The 23,980-nt window shown below is 48.6% G+C and overlaps 1 protein-coding gene across 3 annotated transcripts in view; it reads right to left on the reverse strand.

Moving 5' to 3' along the window:
* Nucleotides 1–23,980, reverse strand: part of LOC148521862 (protein Mis18-alpha-like) — a 67,679-nt gene that overhangs the window by 36,344 nt on the left and 7,355 nt on the right. The window contains exons 2-5 of one of the 3 annotated variants that reach the window (XR_015878776.1): nt 15,848–15,914; nt 5,723–5,845; nt 2,291–2,599; nt 1,882–1,965 (exon numbers count right to left, since the gene is read on the reverse strand). Coding sequence is in view for 2 of the 3 variants with exons in the window: in XM_088474358.1 (XP_088330484.1) it covers nt 5,723–5,845; nt 15,848–15,914 (190 nt within the window). In the remaining variant the exon portion in view is untranslated. Of the gene's footprint in view, nt 1–1,881; nt 1,966–2,290; nt 2,600–5,722; nt 5,846–15,847; nt 15,915–23,980 lie in introns of those variants that run through there. The other 2 variants (XM_088474358.1, XM_088474359.1) reach the window with 2 other exon arrangements.

Genomic DNA, 23,980 nt, shown 5'->3' on the forward strand with positions numbered 1-23,980 from the left:
ATCAAACACGTGTCACCCTTTTGGAATGCCCGATGAGGTGTTAAGACGCTACAGTCTTCCGCCCCAAATCATCATAGACACTCTCTCATTAATAGAGAGTGATCTTGAGCGGCAAATTGACAGTCCTACAGCAATACCACCACTTGCGCAATTTATGGCGGTGTTACATTTCTGTGCCTCAGGATCGTTTCAAACAACGGTGGGAATAGTGGCGGGATTCTCACAATCCTCCTTTTCCTGGATCCTGAGGGCAGTGATGGAGGCCCTTTTCAAGCACCTCCATCATTTTATTAAAATGCCTTTGGATATTGGTGCCCTTAGTCCAATTTTTACCAAATAGCTGGCTTCCCACACATCATAGGGGTTGTGGATGGTACTCACATACCACTTCAGCCTCCAGCACGTCTGGAGGCCATATTTCGCAACCGGAAACACTATCACTCCCTGAATGTAATGGTGGTATGTGATGCCTCCCTCCAGATCCTGTCCCTGAATGCAAAATTACCCGGAAGTGCACGACTCATTCGTCATCCGGCAATCAGGGATATGGCAAAAATTAAACAACCTACAAGCTGGTGATGCGTGGCTTCTGGGTAAGTGGAGACCTTTAGTACATAACAATGTTAAGCTTGATACACAGTGATCCTGATGTTGTCACTTCTTTTTCACAGGAGACAGTGGCTACCCTTGCACGCCCCGGCTGCTCACTCCTTATTTGGATCCCACACCAGGGCCACAAAGTAACTTTAATGCCACACTTGCAGCCAGCAGGCAAGTGGTGGACCGCTGTATCGGCTTTTTAAAAGGCCGATTCAGATGCCTCCACCCCTCTGGTGGCGAGCTCATGTATTTGCCGGATATGGTTTTGAAAATTGTGGTCCTGTGTGGGATATTTCACAACATCGCCATAAGGAGTGGTATCCCAATGCAGCCAGAGGATGCCTTGCCTGAGGATGGCCCCCCGAGGTTGGTCGGAGGTCAGTATGTGGGGGGGGCCATACGCGATGATGTGGTGGCCAGATATTTTAGGTAATTATTGGCAACAAAAAAGTTATTTGACACAATGTTGTAAGGATTTTTGGAGACCATCTAATTAATTTGTTTTTTGTTTCCCATCTTCTGTTTGATTTCATAATCTTTGGGACTCAAACGATGACTACTTCCTGCTACCCAAGAAAAACCTTCATGGGGACACATTGGATATATATTCTGAAACCAATATTGCAACGCAACATTTATGGAATCATGTTGGCATGCTCCTTCGTCAACCAGTTCTTGATTTTTCATTACTTTTTTCATATGGTGTTTGATGGGTTGTATTTTTTGTTTTCACTGTGTGTATTGTTTGTGAGTCAACACTTTGGTTTTTTAGTTATGTTGTGAATAAATGTTTTGAGAGTGTAATTTTGCAAATTTTATTGACCATTACAAGCAAGTGTAACCAGGTTCACCCACGTTAAAATTTATTAAGGGTTAAGCCTGTAATGACGCAATTTGATCTAAATTTAAATATGCTTTCTGGGTCAAAACCAACACCAAAAGGAATTCTGTACAATCAGTAGGCTTTGTAATCTCGGCAGGTTGCCCCCCAAATTGGAACATGTAAAATGTAGTAATATATAAATTGTCACACACAAAAAAAGGCCAAGCAGATTGTTACTGCTAGGTGTTTCATGTGCCTGTTTCCCTAAAAAATACAACACACAATCTTAGTGACATTAATTGCAAATACTTGCTGGAAGAGTCTACTTATGTCAGTGTAAACAATCTAAGATTTGGAGACAAGGAATGAGACAGAACGTTAAGTTTAAATTTTTAATTAATACAACTATTTAAAAAAAAAAAAAAAAAAAAATTAGGGACGCAGGATCACAGACATATGGTCAAGGACCACCAGCAGCCCGATGACGTAGCCCCGCATCCTTTCGACGCATCCGGCTAGGTCCGCCAAACGCCTCTAGTCCTCTGTGGGTTAGAAAAGTGTGGGGCTTAATACATAATTAATGAAACCCAATGAAAAAACAAGCCAAACAAAGCTATCCAAAAATGACAATATTGTGACCAAAAGCACATTTAACCCAAAAAATCCAAGGACCCAAAAATGGACACCCAAAAAATTGCACCAAAAAACATCAGATTTTGACAGGTGGGATATGTGTATGGGGAAATCAGCAGTAAAAGGTAAAGACAAACAGAAATCTACACCAAATTCTGACAAACCAAAAAAAGTAAAAGGCACAGACACAGGATTAGATACAAACATTTAAAAAAAAAAAAAAGGCAAACATACCGTTCAACATGACGCCCGGCCCAGAAGCAACTCCCTCGTCCTCCTCGGAGGTGCCAACATTCCCCAACGAGGTGGGAGGGGTGATTTGGGATTCAGGGGAGGGGGTAGTTACGAGAGGGGTGGTTGGAGGGGAGGGGGAATTGGGATGGAGGGGAAGGAGCCCCGACACATGTGCCACAGGGTCTGTGCAGGCTGGGGAGGAGGGGGAAATTAGGGAATTTTGGGGTGTGGATGTTTGGCTGGGGGTTGGGGAGAGGGGCCGAGAGCGCCGTCTTTGACGGCGATGACGCCGTAGTCTTCACTCTGCCCCTAAAAGATGGGAAACAAATTGTGGTTATTTTCGACCCTGACCTTGTTAAACGCTAATTTTTGACACCACAAATATGTAAACATGCACATGCAGATATGAGTACAAAGAATAGGCCATACATGAAAACATGCACATGCAGATATGAGTACAAAGAATAAATAGGCCATACATGAAAACATGCACATGCAGTTAGGGCCACAAAGATAAACAGTCCAAAAAACTTACTTTCCGCGATCTGCATGCGAAAGCATGCCAGCAAGCGTGGCGTCCGCCGTTGCAGGTCGGACCACCTGCGCTCCAGCTGGCCGATCTGGCGGCGTGAGCCGAAGGAACGCAGGCGGCCACGTACCTCCGCATATGCGGAACACTTTTCCCTATTGGTGATGTGGGGAGGCTGGCTGGTGATCCGCCTGTCCATCACCTCGGTTAACACCATCAGCTCGCGCCTGGTGAATGCCGAGGCTCTCATGATGGCAATGGTGTATTTTATAAAAAACAATTTTAATAAAGACCCGAAAATAAATTTGATTGGCTAATGTATTTGGGTAATTAACAGGACAAATTCTATTGGTTAGTGTATGAGTCATGTGTTCGACAGGGCCACAAATCTTTTGCGAGTTATGATAAGGCTTGATGCAGTGACATGCGTAAGCTAATTTAAATAAAGAAATGAACCCAGTAAAATATGCGTGGTTAAAAACAAAGGTTTAATTGGCTCAAACATGTATTTTGACAAATAAAAGCGAATGTTTAAGCCGTACGTATTCTGCGGGTAAACACAAACAAACACGGACAAGAGTAAAGGTTATTGCATTGCCAAAAAAAAAAAAAAAAAAAATTACGAGCAATTAAGATAATTGATAAATTGATTGGCATGATACGATTGAGGGAGGTAAGCAGAATAAAGGAGCAGGTAATCGGAATCTGACAGGCCCACTTCCGGGTTGGACTTGTGCGTGCGTTCCCTGCAAGCCACATTGGGGATGTACGCTCGCTATTTGGCACGCTCGTTAGTTAGAGGAGGGGTTGGTAGAGTTTGGGGAGGATGTTTAGATGCGTTCGAAATTACGAGCGAGTGCTTGAATTAACATATTTCTGTACGTACGCCGAACGTACGAACGCCCACTTGCGTCCGGGTCTGAATGAGGGCCAATGTTTGCTATTCTTTATTTACACTGCACTACATAAATCAACCCGGTTCCCACAGCCCAGGGGTGCTGGGGTTAGCTCGGGCTCTCAACCTGGGCCTGGGGTGCCCTGGAGAGGCCAGGGATCCCCGCCCTGGGCTGACTAGTGGTCAGGGCTGATGCTGCGGGCCCCGGTGAAAGGGCTCCCCTGGCTGTGGCATCAGCCACCCCGTTAGAAAAAGTCTGGTGCTGGTTCTGATAAATACAGGGGAACCCTACTCATCTTTTTCCCCTGTATTTCCAGAACCTGATCAGAGCCCAGTGCTGGTTGCACAGAATACGGGGGACCCTACGTAGTTTGTCCCCTGAATTTAAGCACATCCAGCACTGGGTCACTAAAAGGCCGGGGCTGGTTGCTCTTTTGGGAGGGGGATCTCCTGGTCCGTGCGTGCAACTGTGTCATTGAAATACACAGCAGCACAGAAGGGTCACTCTGACCCGTCCGTGCTGAGTGTCAATCATACAAATGCAAGTAGCATGGATCTCCCTGGTCCGTGCTACATGCATCTCTATCGTGTACGATGTGACAAACAGTATACGATGCATGTCACATCGTACACTATAGATCGTAATATTACAGTTTTCCCGTAAGATCTACGATCCAACTAGACGACGGTGGGGACGCGCATCATAATGGTGCAGAAACAACACACGATGTGCACGATTGATGTTACGATCGATCTCATCCACATTGTGTGAAAAATCACACAGTGTATGGGGGCCTTAAGACTTTGAATGTCCTGAATATATCATTAGTTTGCATATTTCTCTTCACACTGCAAAACCAATCACCCAAAATAGCCAAAAAGTGATTTATTTATTTATTTATTTTTGAAGTTGAAGAAATTGCAAGAAATTAAATTTAAAGCAAATGTGTGGGTTTAATTTTTCTTTTTAACCGCCACTAACAAATATATTTCGTCTGGTGATCATCACTAAGAAGCCACATGATTTGAAAGTGAGTCACTCTTACTTGAAAGTCCTGAGTTTATGAAGCCAGAATGGGGATATATTCCCCCCCATCTCTGCACTTAATTATTTCTGCACTGCAGGGGTGTTATCTGGTAATCACACATGATATAAAGCAATTACATTGTCATGGATTACACCAACTGAAAGAGGTGTCTCAGCCAGAGTACCACTGAGTATGTGGTGCCAGAATATAGGAGATTAAGCAAATTTTGGCGAGAGATTGAGTGTAGAAGTTGCTCATGGCAACCAACCCACTTCTAACTAATTTGTCTAGCACGACCAGTAAAATGACAGTTTGATGCCGATTGGATGGTACTTTATGCGGGGGAATGCAATTAGCCTCGGTGATGTACCACGCAGGACCGGCACTAGTCTTTACTGCGCCCAGCGCCGTCCTTCCCTCCTCTGCTCCCTCCCTGAGCTTACATTATCAATCTAGATCCGGGAGGGAGGGGCATTTCCTGCGCCAGCCAGATACAATGGCGCTCCGGGTGATGGCCCGGCTTGCCTGTGCCTGGAGCAGACACTGGTACCACGGCTAATGGCTAATTGATCCCCCTGGAGCGATTCAATTAGCCCTGAAGCACGACTGCCAGCTGCCGTTATCTGGGATTTTTTTTTTTTTAGGAACTCAGCAGACTCGGGGAAAAAGAAAATCCCAGATAAAGACCCTGTTATCGGGAAGCCGGCTGCGAAAACACATAGGTCCATGCTCTTATCACGGATCTCATGTGTATTCACCCGAAAACAGGTAATTTTTTTCGGGCGGATAAAACTGGCTTTTATTGAATTACCAGAAGGAAAAAATGCAGTAAGTACTGTTTTATCTGCCCAAAAAATTATTGGGGCAATTTGCATTCCCCCTTATGTCTCTCCAAGATTTGATAAATCTCCCACTAATACTTTATTTGCTCTTTCCTGGCTTGCAAAAATGTATGCTTGTGTCATTAAGGCTGGGCTTACCGTTTAATAGCACTGCAATCTAAAGCAAACAAATCACGCTTGTAGTCCAGGTGTTTTGCTGTAATAGAGTAAAACTTTCCAACAGATGAAGAACAGCTTCTACAGCACAGAATTTGAAAAGTGCTAATGATTGGAAAGAAATAATATAAGGTTATCATTAAAATTTAAAATAATAAATAAATAAATCTTACTAAATTAAAAAAACAGTATAAGAATGCCCAAAAATATTGTACATTCAGAAGCTTATTTATACTAATGTTACATAATATGAGATATGGTAAGAACTTACCCTTGTTATCTCTATTTCTACGAAGTCCATAGGGTTCCACAGGATACCTTGGGGTATAGGTGTGACGTCAGTCGCTGGGCACCATAGAGTTAAGCTTTTCAGCCTCCCAGGATGCACTAGGGTCCCCCTCCTATACCCCACCCCCGAGCCAAGGCACCTCAGTTAGGTACCAAGCCATAGGCCGGAGGAGGAGAAGGAAGAGAGAGAAAAAAGATCTGGACACATACAAGAATCACATTCTCACCAGAGGGAGACGGAAAACCGGTGACCAGAGCAAAGCCCATCTGCAGCACAGGTGCGACAGGGCGGGAGTCCTGTGGAACCCTATGGACTTCGTAGAAATAGAGATAACAAGGGTAAGTTCTTACCATATCTCATATTTTCTACTTCAGGGTCCATAGGGTATCCACAGGATACCTTGGGGACGTCCCAAAGCAGTATCCTTTAAGGGTGGGGACGCTCCTGTGCAGAAAGGAGAATCCGCCGCCCGAAGGAAGCATCCTGAGAGGCAAAGGTGTCAAACCTGTAATACCTCACGAAGGTATGGACAGAGGACCACGTAGCAGCCTTGCAGATCTGAACTGCCGAGGCACCACGTCGAGCTGCCCACGAAGGACCCACAGACCTAGTGGAATGAGCCTTCAGAGAAGGTGGGACCGGTAGGCCTTCATGAAGATAAGCTTCAGAAATAGCCATACGGATCCAGGCTGCCAAAGTTTGCTTTGAAGCAGGCCAACCCTTTTTACGGAAGCCATAGAGGACAAACAAAGCGTCCGACTTCCTAAACGAAGAAGTGCGGTCAACATAAGTCCTTAAGGCACGCACAACATCCAAAGAGGCCTCACCCACGGAAAGACCCGGTGAGTTAAAGGCCGGAACAACTATTTCCTCGTTAACATGAAACTGGGAAACAACTTTGGGAAGAAACTCGGGCCGAGTGCGGAGCACTGCCCTGTTCCCATGAAAAACCAAGAAAGGGGGTCTACAAGAAAGAGCCCCTAACTCAGAAACACGTCTGGCCGAAGCAATGGCCAGAAGGAAACAGTCTTAGCTGTTAGCCATTTAAGATCCACTGAGCCCAGTGGTTCAAACGGCGGTCCTTGGAGAGCCCTCAGGACCACAGCCAAATCCCAAGGCGCCACAGGTGGAACAAAGGGCGGCGGAATGGGGACAACACCTTGCATAAAGGTGCGCACATCCGGGATTGTAGCAATCCTACGGTGAAATCAGACAGATAGGGCCGAAACCTGTACCTTCAAAGAAGCAAGGCGAAGCCCATGATCTAGTCCCGCTTGCAGGAAGGCGAGAATCCGAGACAGACGAAACTCCCGCGGTGCATAACCTCTCGGTCGACACCACTGGAAGAACGTATGCCACACGCGATGGTATATCCTCACGGAAGACGGTTTCCGAGCTCGTAACATGGTACGCACCACAGAGCTGGAAAACCCCCGGGACCTCAGCATGGCAGTCTCAACAGCCACGCCGTCAAAGACAGCAGAGTCAGGTCCGGGTGAAGGCAAGGACCCTGAGACAGAAGGTCCGGTCGTAGCGGCAACCGCAGAGGACTGTCCACGGACAGACCCTGAAGGTCTGAGAACCAGTGCCGTCTGGGCCACGCGGGAGCTATCAACAGGAGCGTCCCTCCTTACTGTTTGAATTTCCGGATTACCCGTGGAAGAAGGGAGACCGGAGGGAACAGGTATGCGAACCGGAACGTCCACCGGACGGACAGAGCATCCACCAGAGACGCCCCTTCGTCTCTTGTGCGAGACCCGTACACCGGCAACTTGTTGTTGTGCCGGGACGCCATGAGGTCGATTTCTGGAAGACCCCACCTGTCCACCAGTAGTTGAAAAACGTCCTGGTGCAGGGACCATTCCCCCGGATGAACGTCTTGGCGACTTAGAAAGTCCGCCTCCCAATTTAGCACTCCCGGGATGAAGACCGCTGATATGGCCGGAAGATTGCGCTCCGCCCAAACCAGGATCCGAGAGACCTCTACGAGAGCCGCCCGACTGCGAGTTCCTCCTTGCCTGTTTATGTAGGCCACGGTGGTAGCGTTGTCCGACTGGACCTGCACCGGGCGACCCTGGAGAAACCGCTGTGCCTGCTGGAGAGCATTGAAGACCGCACGGAGTTCCAAGATATTTATTGGAAGCTCCGCTTCTGTCGGCGTCCACCTGCCCTGGAACAAGTGTGGACCCGAAACTGCTCCCCAGCCCCGAAGACTGGCGTCCGTTGTCAACAGGACCCAATTTGGAACCCAGAACGGACGTCCCTTGTTGAGGTGGGTCGTCTGTAACCACCACGCAAGGGACAGGCGAACCTCCGGGGTGAGCACAATCGTCTGGGACTTCAGAGACTGAGGCAGCCCGTTCCACTTGGACAGGATCAGGTGCTGCAGAGGTCTGGAGTGAAACTGGGCGTATTCCACCATGTCGAACACCGACACCATGGAGCCCAGTAACCTCATCGCCGAGTGTAAGGACACCCGGCGGCTGTGCAGGCAACTGCGCACCCTTGACTGTAAAGCAGAGATCTTGTCCTCCGTCACGAAGATCCTTTGCTGTCCCGAGTCCAATAAGGCTCCAAGATGCAGAATCCTCCGAGACAGGATTAGAGTGGACTTCTGCCAGAATGGAACAGGCACTATAACTCCAGCCTGGAGCATAGTGTGCAATACCTTCCCGCAGCTCCGTAGCCTTGTTCCGGTCTGATGGTAGACCCGTGGTGAAGAAGCGAGCCGGGGGTCTGTGCCGGAAGGAGAGGGCGTATCCGTGGGAAACCACCTCCAGAACCCAAGTGTCTGTCGTAGTGGTCGACCAACACTGGGCGAACTGTAGCAGGCGGCCTCCCACCCTGGGATCCCCCAAAGGGAGGCCCGGACCGTCAGGCCGCAGGCTTGTCATCTGGCTTGGGGGCCGGACGTCTGGTACTCCATGCCTGCTTCCGGGGCTTGACCGATTTCTTAGGGCCAGCCTGTCGAGGAAACGACTGTGGTTTGGGCCTGCCCTGGGCCCTAGATGACCGAAAGGACGATGGTCCCGAACCAGAAGGAGCAGCGGCCGACGGGAGACAAGCAGATTTGGCTGCCGCCAGCGTGGCCACAATCTTATCCAGATCCAGACCGAAGAGAACTTCTCCGGTAAACGGCAACGCTTCCAGACCTTTCTTGGAATCTGCGTCCGCCTTCCAGGATCGCAGCCACAAGGTGCGACGAGCAGCTACCGCTGCTGAAGAAATTCTAGACACCAGAGTACTAATGTCTAGAGCCGCCTCGTTGATGTAGGTGGCCGAATCACGGAGATTGCCAATCAACTCCGCCTGTTCGGCCGGACAGTCGGATTCAAAAGAAGCCTCTAATGAATCCGCCCAGCGCTCCATCGCTCTGGCAACCCAGCAAATGGCCATAGCCAGCCGTGCTGCCCCCCCTGCAAGGGAATAAGCGGACTTCAGGCAGATTTCTACCTTGCGGTCCGTAGCATCCTTAAGGGAGGACATGGATGGCATCGGCAATGTGGCACTACGGACAAGACGGGTCACGTGAGAATCCACCTGTGGAGGTGATTCCCACTTAGCAAAATAATTATCCGCGAACGGATAAGCCACCGCCAGGCGTCTCTGCGGCTGGTATCGCTTGCCAGGCTGTTTCCACGCCTCCTCTAAATGGTCCACCAACTGACCCGAAAGAGGAAAGACTGTGGCATCGCCCTTCACATCTTTGAAAAAGGCATACTTAGATTTAGCCGCTGGGGGAACTTCGTCCTCAATCACCAAGGCTGTGCGGACCGCCCGAATAAGTCCAGGCATATATACTTTGGACTTAGCATCAGCGTCCTTAGTTTGGAGAGGTTCCTGATCGTAAGGATCCAGAATCTCCCCATCATCAGACGTCCCTTAGTCATCCTCATAAGGAGCGGACAGAGACGCCACCGGCCTTTTATGAGGCCGCATCACAGACTCCCCTTGCAACACATCCGACAAGTGCTGTACAGAACTCGCCAGGGAGTTAACCCACGCTGGCTCCTGAGAACCCGGGAGCGGGGAAATAGGGAGACTGTGGGGTACCACCAATTGTCGTGGGAACCCCTGCATGGGTGACGACACCACAGACTGCTGGGACAAACCCATCGGAGTAAACGCGGGCTGCGGAGCTAACTGGCCCACTAAGGTTGTAAGCGCCTGAGCGAAACAAGCCCAGGGCGGCTCCTGTACCGGTGCTGTAACCGTAAGGCCGCGCCATGGACAAGCACTGCCGGCAAAGGCCCTCCGCGCTACCCTCCCCCTCCGCTAACGGTACTTTGCACGTGGTACACTGTAGCCGGAGGGGAAAATCACTTTCAGACATGATGGCACCACGTATGTGACCTCTCTCACCAATTAAGTATTAAATAGACGAGAGACCACCCTGCAGCACCGCACCGCAAGGGCTTTAGCAGAAAGAACAGGGACAGTAATAAAGCTGACAGTTTAGAGAAGAAAAGTTACAGGCAGCGCTAGCACAGTCACATACAATGCAGAGAAATAACAATTCCTGCACTAACAGCGCTGATCACTCAACTACACAGACACAGGGCCTGGTAGGACACAGCGCTGCATACACAGACCTGAGCCACAGCGGAGGAGAGGTATGCGGGGGGACCCAGACCACGATGCTTCCGTCCAGCGCTTCCAGCAGCGTTCACCATGCGTTCTGGAGAAGATGGCCGCCGAGGAGCAGAGAGGAGGCTGGCCTGGGGGAGGAGCGCTGCCACAGGACCAGTCGGCAGCATGCAGAGAGGGCTGTGTGCAGCGGGGGAGGCGCCGGCTGTGAGACAGGGAAGGCGCGCTCCCCTGGCATGCATTTAACCCCTGGGACGCCGCAGCGCTACCGCTCTGCTGCGGTCCGCTGTCCCAGGGGGTAGTGGAAAGCGCAGGTTGGTCGCCTGGCTCCACGCTGCAGCCAGTCCCCAGGGAGCCCCCTGCCTGGGGACTTAGGACCATGTGACCAGCGGGGACCCACCGCGGGACCCCGCTGCTTACCTTGTCCCCCTTGGATCCGGCCATGGTCCGGAACATCTGGGGTCACCGCTAGCTGGACCCCAGATGCTCACCAGCATCCCCGGATCGGTACCGGCGTTCCGGTACCGGCGGGGGTGTAGGGAAGACAGCATGGACGTCAGGACTGACTGTCCATGCTGTACATAGAGATGTGCAGCCACAGCTGCACTGAAGAAAGCTTCAGGGGCTCTTCTAGCCCCCACTCCGACAGGTACACCCGACGCCGGCCGGGCACCAAACTAAACTGAGGTGCCTTGGCTCGGGGGCGGGGTATAGGAGGGGGACCCTAGTGCATCCTGGGAGGCTGAAAAGCTTAACTCTATGGTGCCCAGCGACTGACGTCACACCTATACCCCAAGGTATCCTGTGGATACCCTATGGACCCTGAAGTAGAAATATTAACATGTACAGAACAGGAACAACTGGGAATATAAAAACATTCTAGTCTATGCAGCTACAAAACACTATAAAATGCCACTAAATTTGCAAAATGAACCATATATACAGTGTTTGGTGAATGAATTGAGAGCAAACTACATGAATCTAGTGTACACCTAGAATGTCAGAAGTTCTAGTCTCCAATACGGAGATAGGAGTCAGCAGGTCATGTTCATATACCTGCCTCAACCAGAGACTTCAGGCACCATGCTACTATAGTCCTGGAACCTCTATATATGAAGCACAAGCTTTAATTTAAATAAGGAAATACAACATTAATTTCAATAACAAGAGGCACATCTATTAATTTAAATAAGGAGCACATCTTTATTAATTAAAAAAGGGACACAGCTTTATTATCTACATAATCTCTCTCGTGTAGGGCACTCCAAGAGGTGTTAAAACACTTAGCCTGATGCCTTCACAGTCCTTAGACAATAGAGCAGATAATCAGGTGCAGCACTCAAGAGTTTTAAATGACCACAAATGGCAGGAAGACTTTCCAATGTATTTACATTGTCATCAGGGTTTTGGTAGCAGGCTTTCTTATTGTTTGTGTAATTTTAGGTTATCTGGTCATTTGCATCTTTTAAATGTACAAGCTTGAGATATAGATTAGTGGCAGATTAGATTTGAAAATGGCAGTTTTGCTACAATTTTCTGGCATTTTTCCTTTGATAAATCTGGCAGCACACACTCATGCCAATAAAATGTGGATTTCAACAAATCACCATTAGATAAATACCTCCAGAAGCGATATAATCTTGATAATTAGATCACACGTAACACTAGGGCAGTGGTTCCCAAACTTGGTCCTCAAGGCAATGCTTCAGCTTAAAAATCCCAGATTTGCTGATCTTGATTATATTTTGGTTGGATTCAGCAAATCAGGGAAATTCAAGAAGTTGGATTTCACCAATGCCCCGACTCTGGCATCTGGGGATCACAGAATTGCAACAATCTGTCGCCAATGTATAGAGGCCTTTATTCAGCCCCAGGTTTTCATTTAAGTAGTCTGGCTGAAGACAACCCCTAATAGGAACCTAAAGTAATCAATGTAATAGAAAATACAATTCAGTGCAGAGTACTGCTTAAACCTCCTATGTCAACAGGTACCGAATAGACATCACTTTCATTAAAATGGCCATTTAAAAAGTCTTCCTATTCGCTGAACAAAGTGTGTTTTTCTTCTAAATGTGTGATTGGTACAACAGTGTGTTAAGAATTCGGGACCTGACTGAGTTGCACACAAATCCCAAAGTGGAAGCATCTAGCGACTTTTGGCAAATTGTGCATGCCCCGCACCATGCATACACACTTTGGCATAAAGACCGTGTGCGTTTGGTTCTCTGTTCATGAAATCTGGACAGCTACATTTCAAATGCATGCAAGAGATGATCTGTGCTATTATGAGGCGTGCGTATGACGAAGGTATGCCTGTTGTTGACTGACCTTTTGCATCCATTCATGGGGTAGGTGTAAGAGCTGAAACAAATGACTAATGGGAATGGAAAGAAAGTGGGTAGAGGAGCTATGTACATTAAGATGTATGGATTATCACATTAGCATAAGGTAGTAGATCTGGCTGCTGCAGCCGTCCACGCATGTGACTGCATTGCGTCCAACTCAATCAGTCCTTATACTGTAGGTAGCACTTATACCGGATTTAAAGAGTAGGGAATAATTGTACCCAGAAACACTGACAAAATACAACACACTCCTCAGAGTTCCTTTTACCTTCCACCTCACACTTGGTCGCACTGCCTGGCCACTCCTTATTGAACTATTTTCAGAATACGCTTCCTAAAACTATTTTTTGACACAAAAAATCCTCGATTTAGGGGTCTGCCTGTTCGTTCGGGCTAATCTCTTGAACAACTGGATGGATATTGACGGGGTTTTCACTATTCTATACAGCATTGATAGAGGAAGGTTTAGGTGTATGAGCTATTCATCTGTGATAAAAGGGAGCCTAGCAGTGGCGATTTTAATGAAGCAAATCACAGAAAAAAATCTTGCACCAAGCTACTGTATAGGAGCTGGTCAGGGTGCTGAAACAGCAGATCATCATCATCTGAAAGTGAGGCTTGGAATGAAGCAAGTCACAGCAGAAACAGTTGTGCTGTGTGACGACTGCTGTAGGGCCAAGGGCTGCACTCTGATTGGCTCTCAGACAGTGAGAGCCACTAAGAGATCAGTGTTCGCAAATACGCGCTATAGCGCCTATTTTACCCAGTTTCAAGGACTGGGGACTCACTTTTATAAAAGAGCCGGGTCCCCGAGGACAGAGCCTTTTTCAAGGTGTGAGAGTTGAAAAAGGCTCTGTATGAGCAGAAACGCGTTGGTGAGAAGGAGCTGCATTGAGAACTACCAGGAATAAGGGCTAGAGGACGCATCACTGCTATTTAGACACCAGGGGGACCTCAAGAACCCATCCCGGGAGGTGACTGTTTATATCCCTGTACATGCTATTTTTGGGTGTGAATTGTCCTACACCCCTATATATCTGGTACGCAGCCATTTTTATGTGTTTTATGGATGTTTTTATGTTTTGAATAAACTGTACTTCACTATATACTACTTCTAAATTTCTTTGAGGAATTTTGGCATATTTACTGGTTGAATTGTTTGAAAAGGAACAGCATAGGAATTTATTCCGAAGATACTTTCTCATTTATTAACTTTTCCTGAGTCTGACTTGTACTCCAGAGGAGCGCGGGAACTGCAAGTACTGTACTTACAAGTGCATATCTGTTTTTATTAATACTGGGAGTGATGCAAGGGGTAGTGTGTATGTGTGTGTGGAGGGGGGGGGGGGGGTCAGTGATGCAGGAGTAGTTTGTGTGTGCTGGGGGTCAGTGATGCAGGGAGTAGTGTGTGTGTGTGTGTGTGGAGGGGTCAGTGATGCAGGGAGTAGTGGATAGGGGGTTGTTAGTGATGCAGGGAGTAGTGGATAGGGGGCTGTTATAGATGCAGGGAGTAGTGGATAAGGGGGTTGTTATTGATGCAGGGAGTAGTGGATAAGGGGGTTGTTATTGATGCAGGGAGTAGTGGATAAGGGGGTTGTTATTGATGCAGGGAGTAGTGGGGGGTTGTTAGTGACGCTGGGAGTATTGAGGGGGTTGTTATTGATGCAGGGAGTAGTGGATAGGGGGTTGTTAGTGATGCATGGAGTAGTGGATAGGGGGCTGTTATTGATGCAGGGAGTAGTGGATAAGGGGGTTGTTATTGATGCAGGGAGTAGTGGATAAGGGGGTTGTTATTGATGCAGGGAGTAGTGGATAAGGGGGTTGTTATTGATGCAGGGAGTAGTGGGGGGTTGTTAGTGACGCTGGGAGTATTGAGGGGGTTGTTAGTGATGCAGGGAGTAGTGGATAGGGGGTTGTTAGTGATGCTGTGAGTAGTGGGGGGGTGGTTGTTAGTCATGCTGGGAGTAGTGGGGGGGGCTGTTGGTGATGCTGGGAGTAGTGGAGAAGGGGGGGGGGGTTACTGGTGCTGGCAGTAGTGGGGGGGGAGACAAGTCCCAGGAGTTGTCCCCATTGATGTGCAGCCTCTGAGGCATGCATAATAAGCCTGCTGATGGTGAAATAAATATTAATGGCGTTAGCTGAGGGGGAGAGTGTCGGGAATGCATCGCATTCCGGAAATTAGTAAATCTGGCAGCATTGCATCTCCCACAGAAACCCATGGGGGAGGCGGCTGCCAGCGGGAATGGAGGGATCGCAGTGGGTATACCTGCTGCGGTCCCTCGTCGATACATCCGGGGGAAACATTTGAGGTAAACCTACTAAAACATGTTTTCGGGGATTTTACCTCAAATATTCAATGATAAATGGGCCCCTAAAACTTTAGTTGGATAACACTGGCAGCTCTAATGTAGATTACCGGCACCTGAGTCTACTATGGAAAAATGTCTCATTGTGCAATAAAGATTAACAAAATGTTTTTACTAACTAACTAATGCTTTACAAAACTATTTAGCATTCATTATTTTTTTCTGTTTAATTTGTTAGATATTCATAAGACTTTCATTTCAATGGGACCCAGAAAAGGTCAGGTAGGACCCCATTTTAGTAAAGTGAGGGGTCCCAGGGACCCACAATTTTTTGGGCTCACCGCAATCACTGGAGATAGCAATGTGCCCTGTTGCAAAGTAGTAGCCTAGAGAGGAGGGAGCCGGGGACTGAGCAGGGTCTTATCTGAGGCAGACAGACTGAGAGACAACCATCTTAACACAATCAAATGATTTCCATAAACAAAAGTAAAATGTATGTTGAACGCTAGTACATTCGGTTTTCAGTGGGCACAAGGGAATATATGTACACAAAATGTTCTGCAGAATCTGACCTACGCACCTGCCAACTTCATTGGGAAGTTTGGATACCCGCTTTCTTGTGTCCATTTTAACTTGATCTGTTACAGCTGCAAGGAAATACAAAAGGTAATCTTTAGATTAATGAAGAACTCAAAATTATAGGGACAAGTGCTAAATGTTATTAGCAACTTAGCACACATGATCAACCAGGGGTAAAAATCATTTTGAAAACAAGGTTAGTCAAACAACTCACAAGTACTTCAGTCAAAAGTGGTGGCACAAGGCACTTTAGCAATGGTAGATTACTCTGATTTGGAGGATTCCTGTAGTTACTAAGGAGGAAGGTTATTTATTTTCGGTAATTGCCTACATCTTTCAAGGAAAGCAATCAAAATATAATATATATATCAGGGTTAGCATCTTGTGCTAAATATAAATATCTTTATTCCAACATTTCCCATTTTTACATATTGTTTTCATTCAGAATTGTTTATGGGTTGTCAAGACAACGAGAGAATGTGAAGATCATTGGCTACCCTGGCCGACGCAGCAGGATGATGTCACTAGAAGTAAAACACGCAGTAACTAGTGGGGTGGGACGGCGGAGTACCATTTATGTCACTGATGACGGACTGAGTTCCGAAATGTTGGAATAAAGATATGTATATTCAGCACAGGCTACCTTTGCATTTGACATATCCTTGGAGGGCACGTGTGCGTAAGAATATATCCATGGCCAAAAGTTTTGAGAATGACAAGTATTGGTTTTCACAAAGTCTGCTGCTTCAGTTTTTATTATGGCAATTTACATTTACTCCAGAATGTCATGAAGAGTTATCAGGTTACTTCATCTCATGCTCGCATCCAAGATCTGGCCCGTGCAGCCCCCCTTCACTGGAATGAGCCCCCTCGCTCGATCAGGCTCTCTCCGACCTTGCAGAGCTTCAAGCATGCACTGAAAACCCGCCTGTTCGTTAACGTATACCCTTCCACAACATAACCGTGTTACCAGCTCTCTCCAGCCATCTCTACCTTGCCTACTTCCTGCACTCAGGTCCCCTTCTACACACTAATGCCTCATGTCATCTGTCTGTCTCCCCTTCCCCCTAGTTTGTAAGCTCCTAGGAGCAGGGTCCTCCTCCCCACTGTCTCACAGCACTCTTCTCTAGCACTTCTATAACAGCCTTCACCTTCCCAGCTGTATTGTGTATATAGAGAATGGTGTTGCTAATTGTTACTTCTGTTCTGTTTATACTTTTGTCTCTGTATTGTAATGTAATGTTCTGTGTACCCTTTACTGTATGTACGGCACTGCGGACCACTTGTGGCGCCCTATAAACAACAACAATCAGATGAATTGCAGAGTTCCTGTTTGCCATGACAATGAACTTAGGGCTCGATTCAGACTCACTCGCTAGATGCGTTTGCACGCAGCAAAAGTATGCAAATTCGCGATCGCATACCAAGGCATTAGCACGCCTACTATGTCTTAGCATGCCATCACGGAGTGTATGCAGACGCCCACCAGCCTGTCTTAAGATGCCCACTTTCCCACATCATGTCCAGGAAGTGTATGCAACCATCGTTTGCATCGAGTACCTTCGGAAGCGATCGCAGCACTTGTGGCTGACCATACCCTACAGCAAGCACTGCGAGTGCTTCAGCGTGAAATTCAACCATGTGATGTGTACTATGATGCTGCGTCTTAATTATGCACGCCTCTGAAACGGCATTCCAACGCTCAGGCACGCCTGTGTTCGCACCACTACTCCCCCATTTCCATCGACCAACCCGTCACCACCCACAAACGGCATGTCCTGCAACTCATTCTAGCGAGCCGTCTATGCGCAGCGAGCGACCGCTTCCCGATCACATGGACTAGTTCGCGCACTGCGATGCATACGCAGATTGCAAACATCGGCAGGCTGCATGCGAACGCAGCCTATCGAGCGGGTCCGAATTGGGTCCTTAACCCAGAAACATTTCCACTGCATTTCAGCCCTGCCACAAAAGGACCAGCTGACATCATGTCAGTGATTCTCTCGTTAACACAGGTGACAGTGTAGATGACAAGGCTGTAGATCACTCTGTCATGCTGATTGAGTTAGAATAACAGACTGAAAGCTTTAAAAAGGAGGGTGGAGCTTGAAATCATTGTTCTTACTCGTTACTCATTGTTACCTGCAAGGAAACGTGCAGTCATCATTGCTTTGCACAAAAAGGGCTTCACAGGCAAGGATACTGCTGTTACTATGATTGCATCTAAATCAACCATTTATCGGATCATCAAGAACTTCAAGGAGAGAGGTTCAATAGTTGTGCAAAAGGCTTAGGGGCACCCAAGAACGTCCAGCAAGCGCCAGGACCGTCTCCTAAAGTTGATTCAGCTGCAGAGCTTGCTCAGGAATGGCAGCAGGCAGGTGTGAGTGCATCTTCACGCACAGTGAGACGAAGACTTTGAGGATTAGGAGGACTTCTCTCCAGGAAAAACATCAGGGACAGTGATATTCTGCAAAAGGTACAGGGATTGGACTGCTGAGGACTGGGGTAAAGTTATTTTCTCTGATGGATCCCCTTTCAGATTGGTTGGGGAATCTGGAAAAACACTTGTCTGGAAAAGGAAAGGTGAGCGCTACCATCAGTCCTGTGTCATGCCAACAGTAAAGCATCCTGAGACCATTCATATGTCGAGTTGTTTCTGAGCCAAGGGAGTGGGATCACTCACAATTTTGCCTTAGAACACAGCCTTGAATAAAGAATGGTATCAAAAACATCCTCCAATAGCAACTTCTCCCAACCATCCAAGAACAGTTTGGTGACGAACAATGCCTTTTCCAGCATGATGGAGCACCTTGCCATAAGGCAAAAGTGATAACCAAGTGGCTCAGGGAACAAAACATCGAAATTTTGGGTCCATGGCCAGGTAACTCCCCAGACCTTAATCCCATTGAGAACTTGTGGTCAATCTTCAAGAGGCGATGGACATACAAAAACCCACAAATTCTGACAAACTCCAAGCATTGATTAGGCAAGAATGGGCGGCCATCAGTCAGTATGTGGCCCAGAATTTGATTGACAGCATGCCGGGCGAATTGCAGGTCTTGAAAAAGAAGGGTCCACACTGCAAATATTGACTCTTTGCATCAACTTAATGTATTTGTCAATAAAAGCCTTTGACACTTATGAAATGCTTGTAATATTACTTCAGTATACTATAGTAACATCTGACAAAAAGGTCTAAAACCACTGAAGCAGTAAACCTTGTGAAAACCAATAATAATATATACAGTCAGGTGCATAAATATTGGGACATTGACAGAATTTTCATATTTTGGCCTCTATTCACCAAAACAATGGCTTTGAAATGAAACAAACAAGATGTGCTTTAACTGCAGACTTTCAGATCTAATTTGAGGGTAGTTACATCAAAATCAGGTGAACGGTGTAGGAAATACAACGGTTGCTATATGTGTCTCCCACTTTTTAAGGGGCCAAAAGTAATGGGACTATCAACTCAAAAGCTATTTCATGGACAGGTATATATATATATATATATATATACATACATATACACACACACACACACACACACACACACACACACACACACAGATGTGTCCTCACTCATCAAACAGCCCCTCATGGCGCAACTGATCTAGTTTTTGCCATCAAAAATGTGTCAGTTGCAATGTGATGTGCCTAGGAAGCGCCAGGAGTTTGTGCTGATTAATGTGAACACTTGTATATCTGTGCGCAATTTAGTCTCTCAATCAGCAAACAATGCTTTTTTTTCCACGCCAAGCTCCAGTTACATTTTCAGTTGCACACAGATATACAAGTAATCCGCAGAGTCTCATGGTGCTAACTAGTCGCATTGCACGATTTATTGAGGCTAGAAGACCAAGGGCACACACACACACAAAAATATATATATATATATATATATATATATATATATATATATATAATATGAGATATGGTAAGAACTTACCCTTGTTATCTCTATTTCTACGAAGTCCATAGGGTTCCACAGGATACCTTGGGGTATAGGTGTGACGTCAGTCGCAGGGCACCAAAGAGTTAAGCTTTCAGCCTCCCAGGATGCACTAGGTCCCCCTCCTATACCCCGCCCCCGGGCCAAGGCACCTCAGTTAGTTACCAAGCCATAGGCCGGAGGAGGAGAAGGAAGAGAGAGAACAAAGATCTGGACACATACAAGAATCACATTCTCACCAGAGGGAGACGGAAAACCGGTGACCAGAGCAAAGCCCATCTGCAGCACAGGTGCGACAGGGCGGGAGTCCTGTGGAACCCTATGGACTTCGTAGAAATAGAGATAACAAGGGTAAGTTCTTACCATATCTCATATTTTCTACTTCAGGGTCCATAGGGTATCCACAGGATACCTTGGGGATGTCCCAAAGCAGTATCCTTTAAGGGTGGGGACGCTCCTGTGCAGAAAGGAGAATCCGCCGCCCGAAGGAAGCATCCTGAGAGGCGAAGGTGTCAAACCTGTAATACCTCACGAAGGTATGGACAGAAGACCACGTAGCAGCCTTGCAGACCTGAACTGCCGAGGCACCACGTCGAGCTGCCCACGAAGGACCCACAGACCTAGTGGAATGAGCCTTCAGAGAAGGAGGGACCGGTAGGCCTTCATGAAGATAAGCTTCAGAAATAGCCATACGGATCCAGGCTGCCAAAGTTTGCTTTGAAGCAGGCCAACCCTTTTTACGGAAGCCATAGAGGACAAACAAAGCGTCCGACTTCCTAAACGAAGAAGTGCGGTCAACATAAGTCCTTAAGGCCCGCACAACATCCAAAGAGGCCTCACCCACGGAAAGACCCGGTGAGTTAAAGGCCGGAACAACTATTTCCTCGTTAACATGAAACTGGGAAACAACTTTGGGAAGAAACTCGGGCCGAGTGCGGAGCACTGCCCTGTTCCCATAAAAAAACAAGAAAGGGGGTCTACAAGAAAGAGCCCCTAACTCAGAAACACGTCTGGCCGAAGCAATAGCCAGAAGGAAAACAGTCTTAGCTGTTAGCCATTTAAGATCCACTGAGCCCAGTGGTTCAAACGGCGGTCCTTGGAGAGCCCTCAGGACCACAGCCAAATCCCAAGGCGCCACAGGTGGAACAAAGGGCGGCTGAATGCGGAGAACACCCTGCATAAAGGTGCGCACATCCGGGATTGTAGCAATCCTACGGTGAAACCAGACAGATAGGGCCGAAACCTGTACCTTCAAAGAAGCAAGGCGAAGCCCATGATCTAGTCCCGCTTGCAGGAAGGCGAGAATCCGAGACAGACGAAACTCCCGCGGTGCATAACCTCTCGGTCGACACCACTGGAAGAACGTATGCCACACGCGATGGTATATCCTCGCGGAAGACGGTTTCCGAGCTCGTAACATGGTACGCACCACAGAGCTGGAAAACCCCCGAGACCTCAGCATGGCAGTCTCAACAGCCACGCCGTCAAAGACAGCCGAGTCAGGTCCGGGTGAAGGCAAGGACCCTGAGACAGAAGGTCCGGTCGTAGCGGCAACCGCAGAGGAATGTCCACGGACAGACCCTGAAGGTCTGAGAACCAGTGCCGTCTGGGCCACGCGGGAGCTATCAACAGGAGCGTCCCTCCTTCCTGTTTGAATTTCCGGATTACCCGTGGAAGAAGGGAGACCGGAGGGAACAGGTATGCGAACCGGAACGTCCACCGGACGGACAGAGCATCCACCAGAGACGCCCCTTCGTCTCTTGTGCGAGACCCGTACACCGGCAACTTGTTGTTGTGCCGGGACGCCATGAGGTCGATTTCTGGAAGACCCCACCTGTCCACCAGTAGTTGAAAAACGTCCGGGTGCAGGGACCATTCCCCCGGATGAACGTCCTGGCGACTTAGAAAGTCCGCCTCCCAATTGAGCACTCCCGGGATGAAGACCGCTGATATGGCCGGAAGATTGCGCTCCGCCCAAACCAGGATCCGAGAGACCTCTACGAGAGCCGCCCGACTGCGAGTTCCTCCTTGCCTGTTTATGTAGGCCACGGTGGTAGCGTTGTCCGACTGGACCTGCACCGGGCGACCCTGGAGAAACCGCTGTGCCTGCTGGAGAGCATTGAAGACCGCACGGAGTTCCAAGATATTTATTGGAAGCTCCGCTTCTGTCGGCGTCCACCTGCCCTGGAACAAGTGTGGACCCGAAACTGCTCCCCAGCCCCGAAGACTGGCGTCCGTTGTCAACAGGACCCAATTTGGAACCCAGAACGGACGTCCCTTGTTGAGGTGGGTCGTCTGTAACCACCACGTAAGGGACAGGCGAACCTCCTGGGTGAGCACAATCGTCTGGGACTTCAGAGACTGAGTCAGCCCGTTCCACTTGGACAGGATCAGGTGCTGCAGAGGTCTGGAGTGAAACTGGGCGTATTCCACCGTGTCGAACACCGACACCATGGAGCCCAGTAACCTCATCGCCGAGTGTAAGGACACCCGGCGGCTGTGCAGGCAACTGCGCACCCTTGACTGTAAAGCAGAGATCTTGTCCTCCGTCACGAAGATCCTTTGCTGTCCCGAGTCCAATAAGGCTCCAAGATGCAGAATCCTCCGAGACGGGATTAGAGTGGACTTCTGCCAGTTGATTAGCCAGCCGTGCCGTTGCAGCAGTGCAATGGTCAGGTCCAAGTGGCGTAACAGGAGCTCTGGAGATCCTGCCACCAATAACAGGTCGTCCAAATACGGCAACATGCGGACTCCCTGCAGCCGCAGAGAAGCCGCCATGACCGCCATCACCTTGGTGAAAACACGTGGTGCTGTTGCCAGGCCAAAAGGTAACGCCCGAAACTGGAAGTGGTCGCTGCGGATTGCAAACCTGAGGAACTGTTGATGGCGCCAAAGAATAGGGACATGCAGGTAAGCGTCCTGTATGTCCAATGACACCAAGTAGTCCCCAGGTTCCAGCGCCAGAATGATGGACCGTAGGGTCTCCATCCGAAACTTCGGGACCCGCAAAGACTTGTTGAGTGCTTTGAGGTTGAGAATCGGACGATATGACCCATTGGGTTTCTGTACCAAAAATAGATTTGAATAGAAACCCTGGCCACTCTGGGAGAATGGAACCGCCACTATAACTCCAGCCTGGAGCATAGTGTGCAATACCTTCCGCAGCTCCGTAGCCTTGTTCCGGTCTGATGGGAGACCCGTGGTGAAGAAGCGAGCCGGGGGTCTGTGCCGGAAGGAGAGGGCGTATCCATGGGAAACCACCTCCAGAACCCAAGTGTCTGTCGTAGTGGTCGACCAACACTGGGCGAACTGTAGCAGGCGGCCTCCCACCCTGGGATCCCCCAAAGGGAGGCCCGGACTGTCAGGCCGCAGGCTTGTCATCTGGCTTGGGGGCCGGACGTCTGGTACTCCATGCCTGCTTCCGGGGCTTGATCGATTTCTTAGGGCCAGCCTGTCGAGGAAACGACTGTGGTTTGGGCCTGCCCTGGGCCCTAGATGACCGAAAGGACGATGGTCCCGAACCAGAAGGAGCAGCGGCCGACGGGAGACAAGCAGATTTGGCTGCCGCCAGCGTGGCCACAATCTTATCCAGATCCGGACCGAAGAGAACTTCTCCGGTAAACGGCAACGCTTCCAGACCTTTCTTGGAATCTGCGTCCGCCTTCCAGGATCGCAGCCACAAGGTGCGACGAGCAGCTACAGCTGCTGAAGAAATTCTAGACACCAGAGTACTAATGTCTAGAGCCGCCTCGTTGATGTAGGTGGCCGAATCACGGAGATTGCCAATCAACTCCGCCTGTTCGGCCGGACAGTCGGATTCAAAAGAAGCCTCTAATGAATCCGCCCAGCGCTCCATCGCTCTGGCAACCCAGCAAATGGCCATAGCCGGCCGTGCTGCCCCCCCTGCAAGGGAATAAGCGGACTTCAGGCAGATTTCTACCTTGCGGTCCGTAGCATCCTTAAGGGAGGACATGGATGGCATCGGCAATGTGGCACTACGGACAAGACGGGTCACGTGAGAATCCACCTGTGGAGGGGATTCCCACTTAGCAAAATAATTATCCGCGAACGGATAAGCCACCGCCAGGCGTCTCTGCGGCTGGTATCTTTTGCCAGGTTGTTTCCACGCCTCCTCTAAATGGTCCACCAACTGACCCGAAAGAGGAAAGACTGTGGCAT

The sequence above is a fragment of the Taudactylus pleione genome, unplaced genomic scaffold, assembly GCF_031769625.1.
Source record: "Taudactylus pleione unplaced genomic scaffold, aTauple2 ptg000154l, whole genome shotgun sequence".
In the NCBI taxonomy this organism is placed as follows: Eukaryota; Metazoa; Chordata; class Amphibia; order Anura; family Myobatrachidae; genus Taudactylus; species Taudactylus pleione.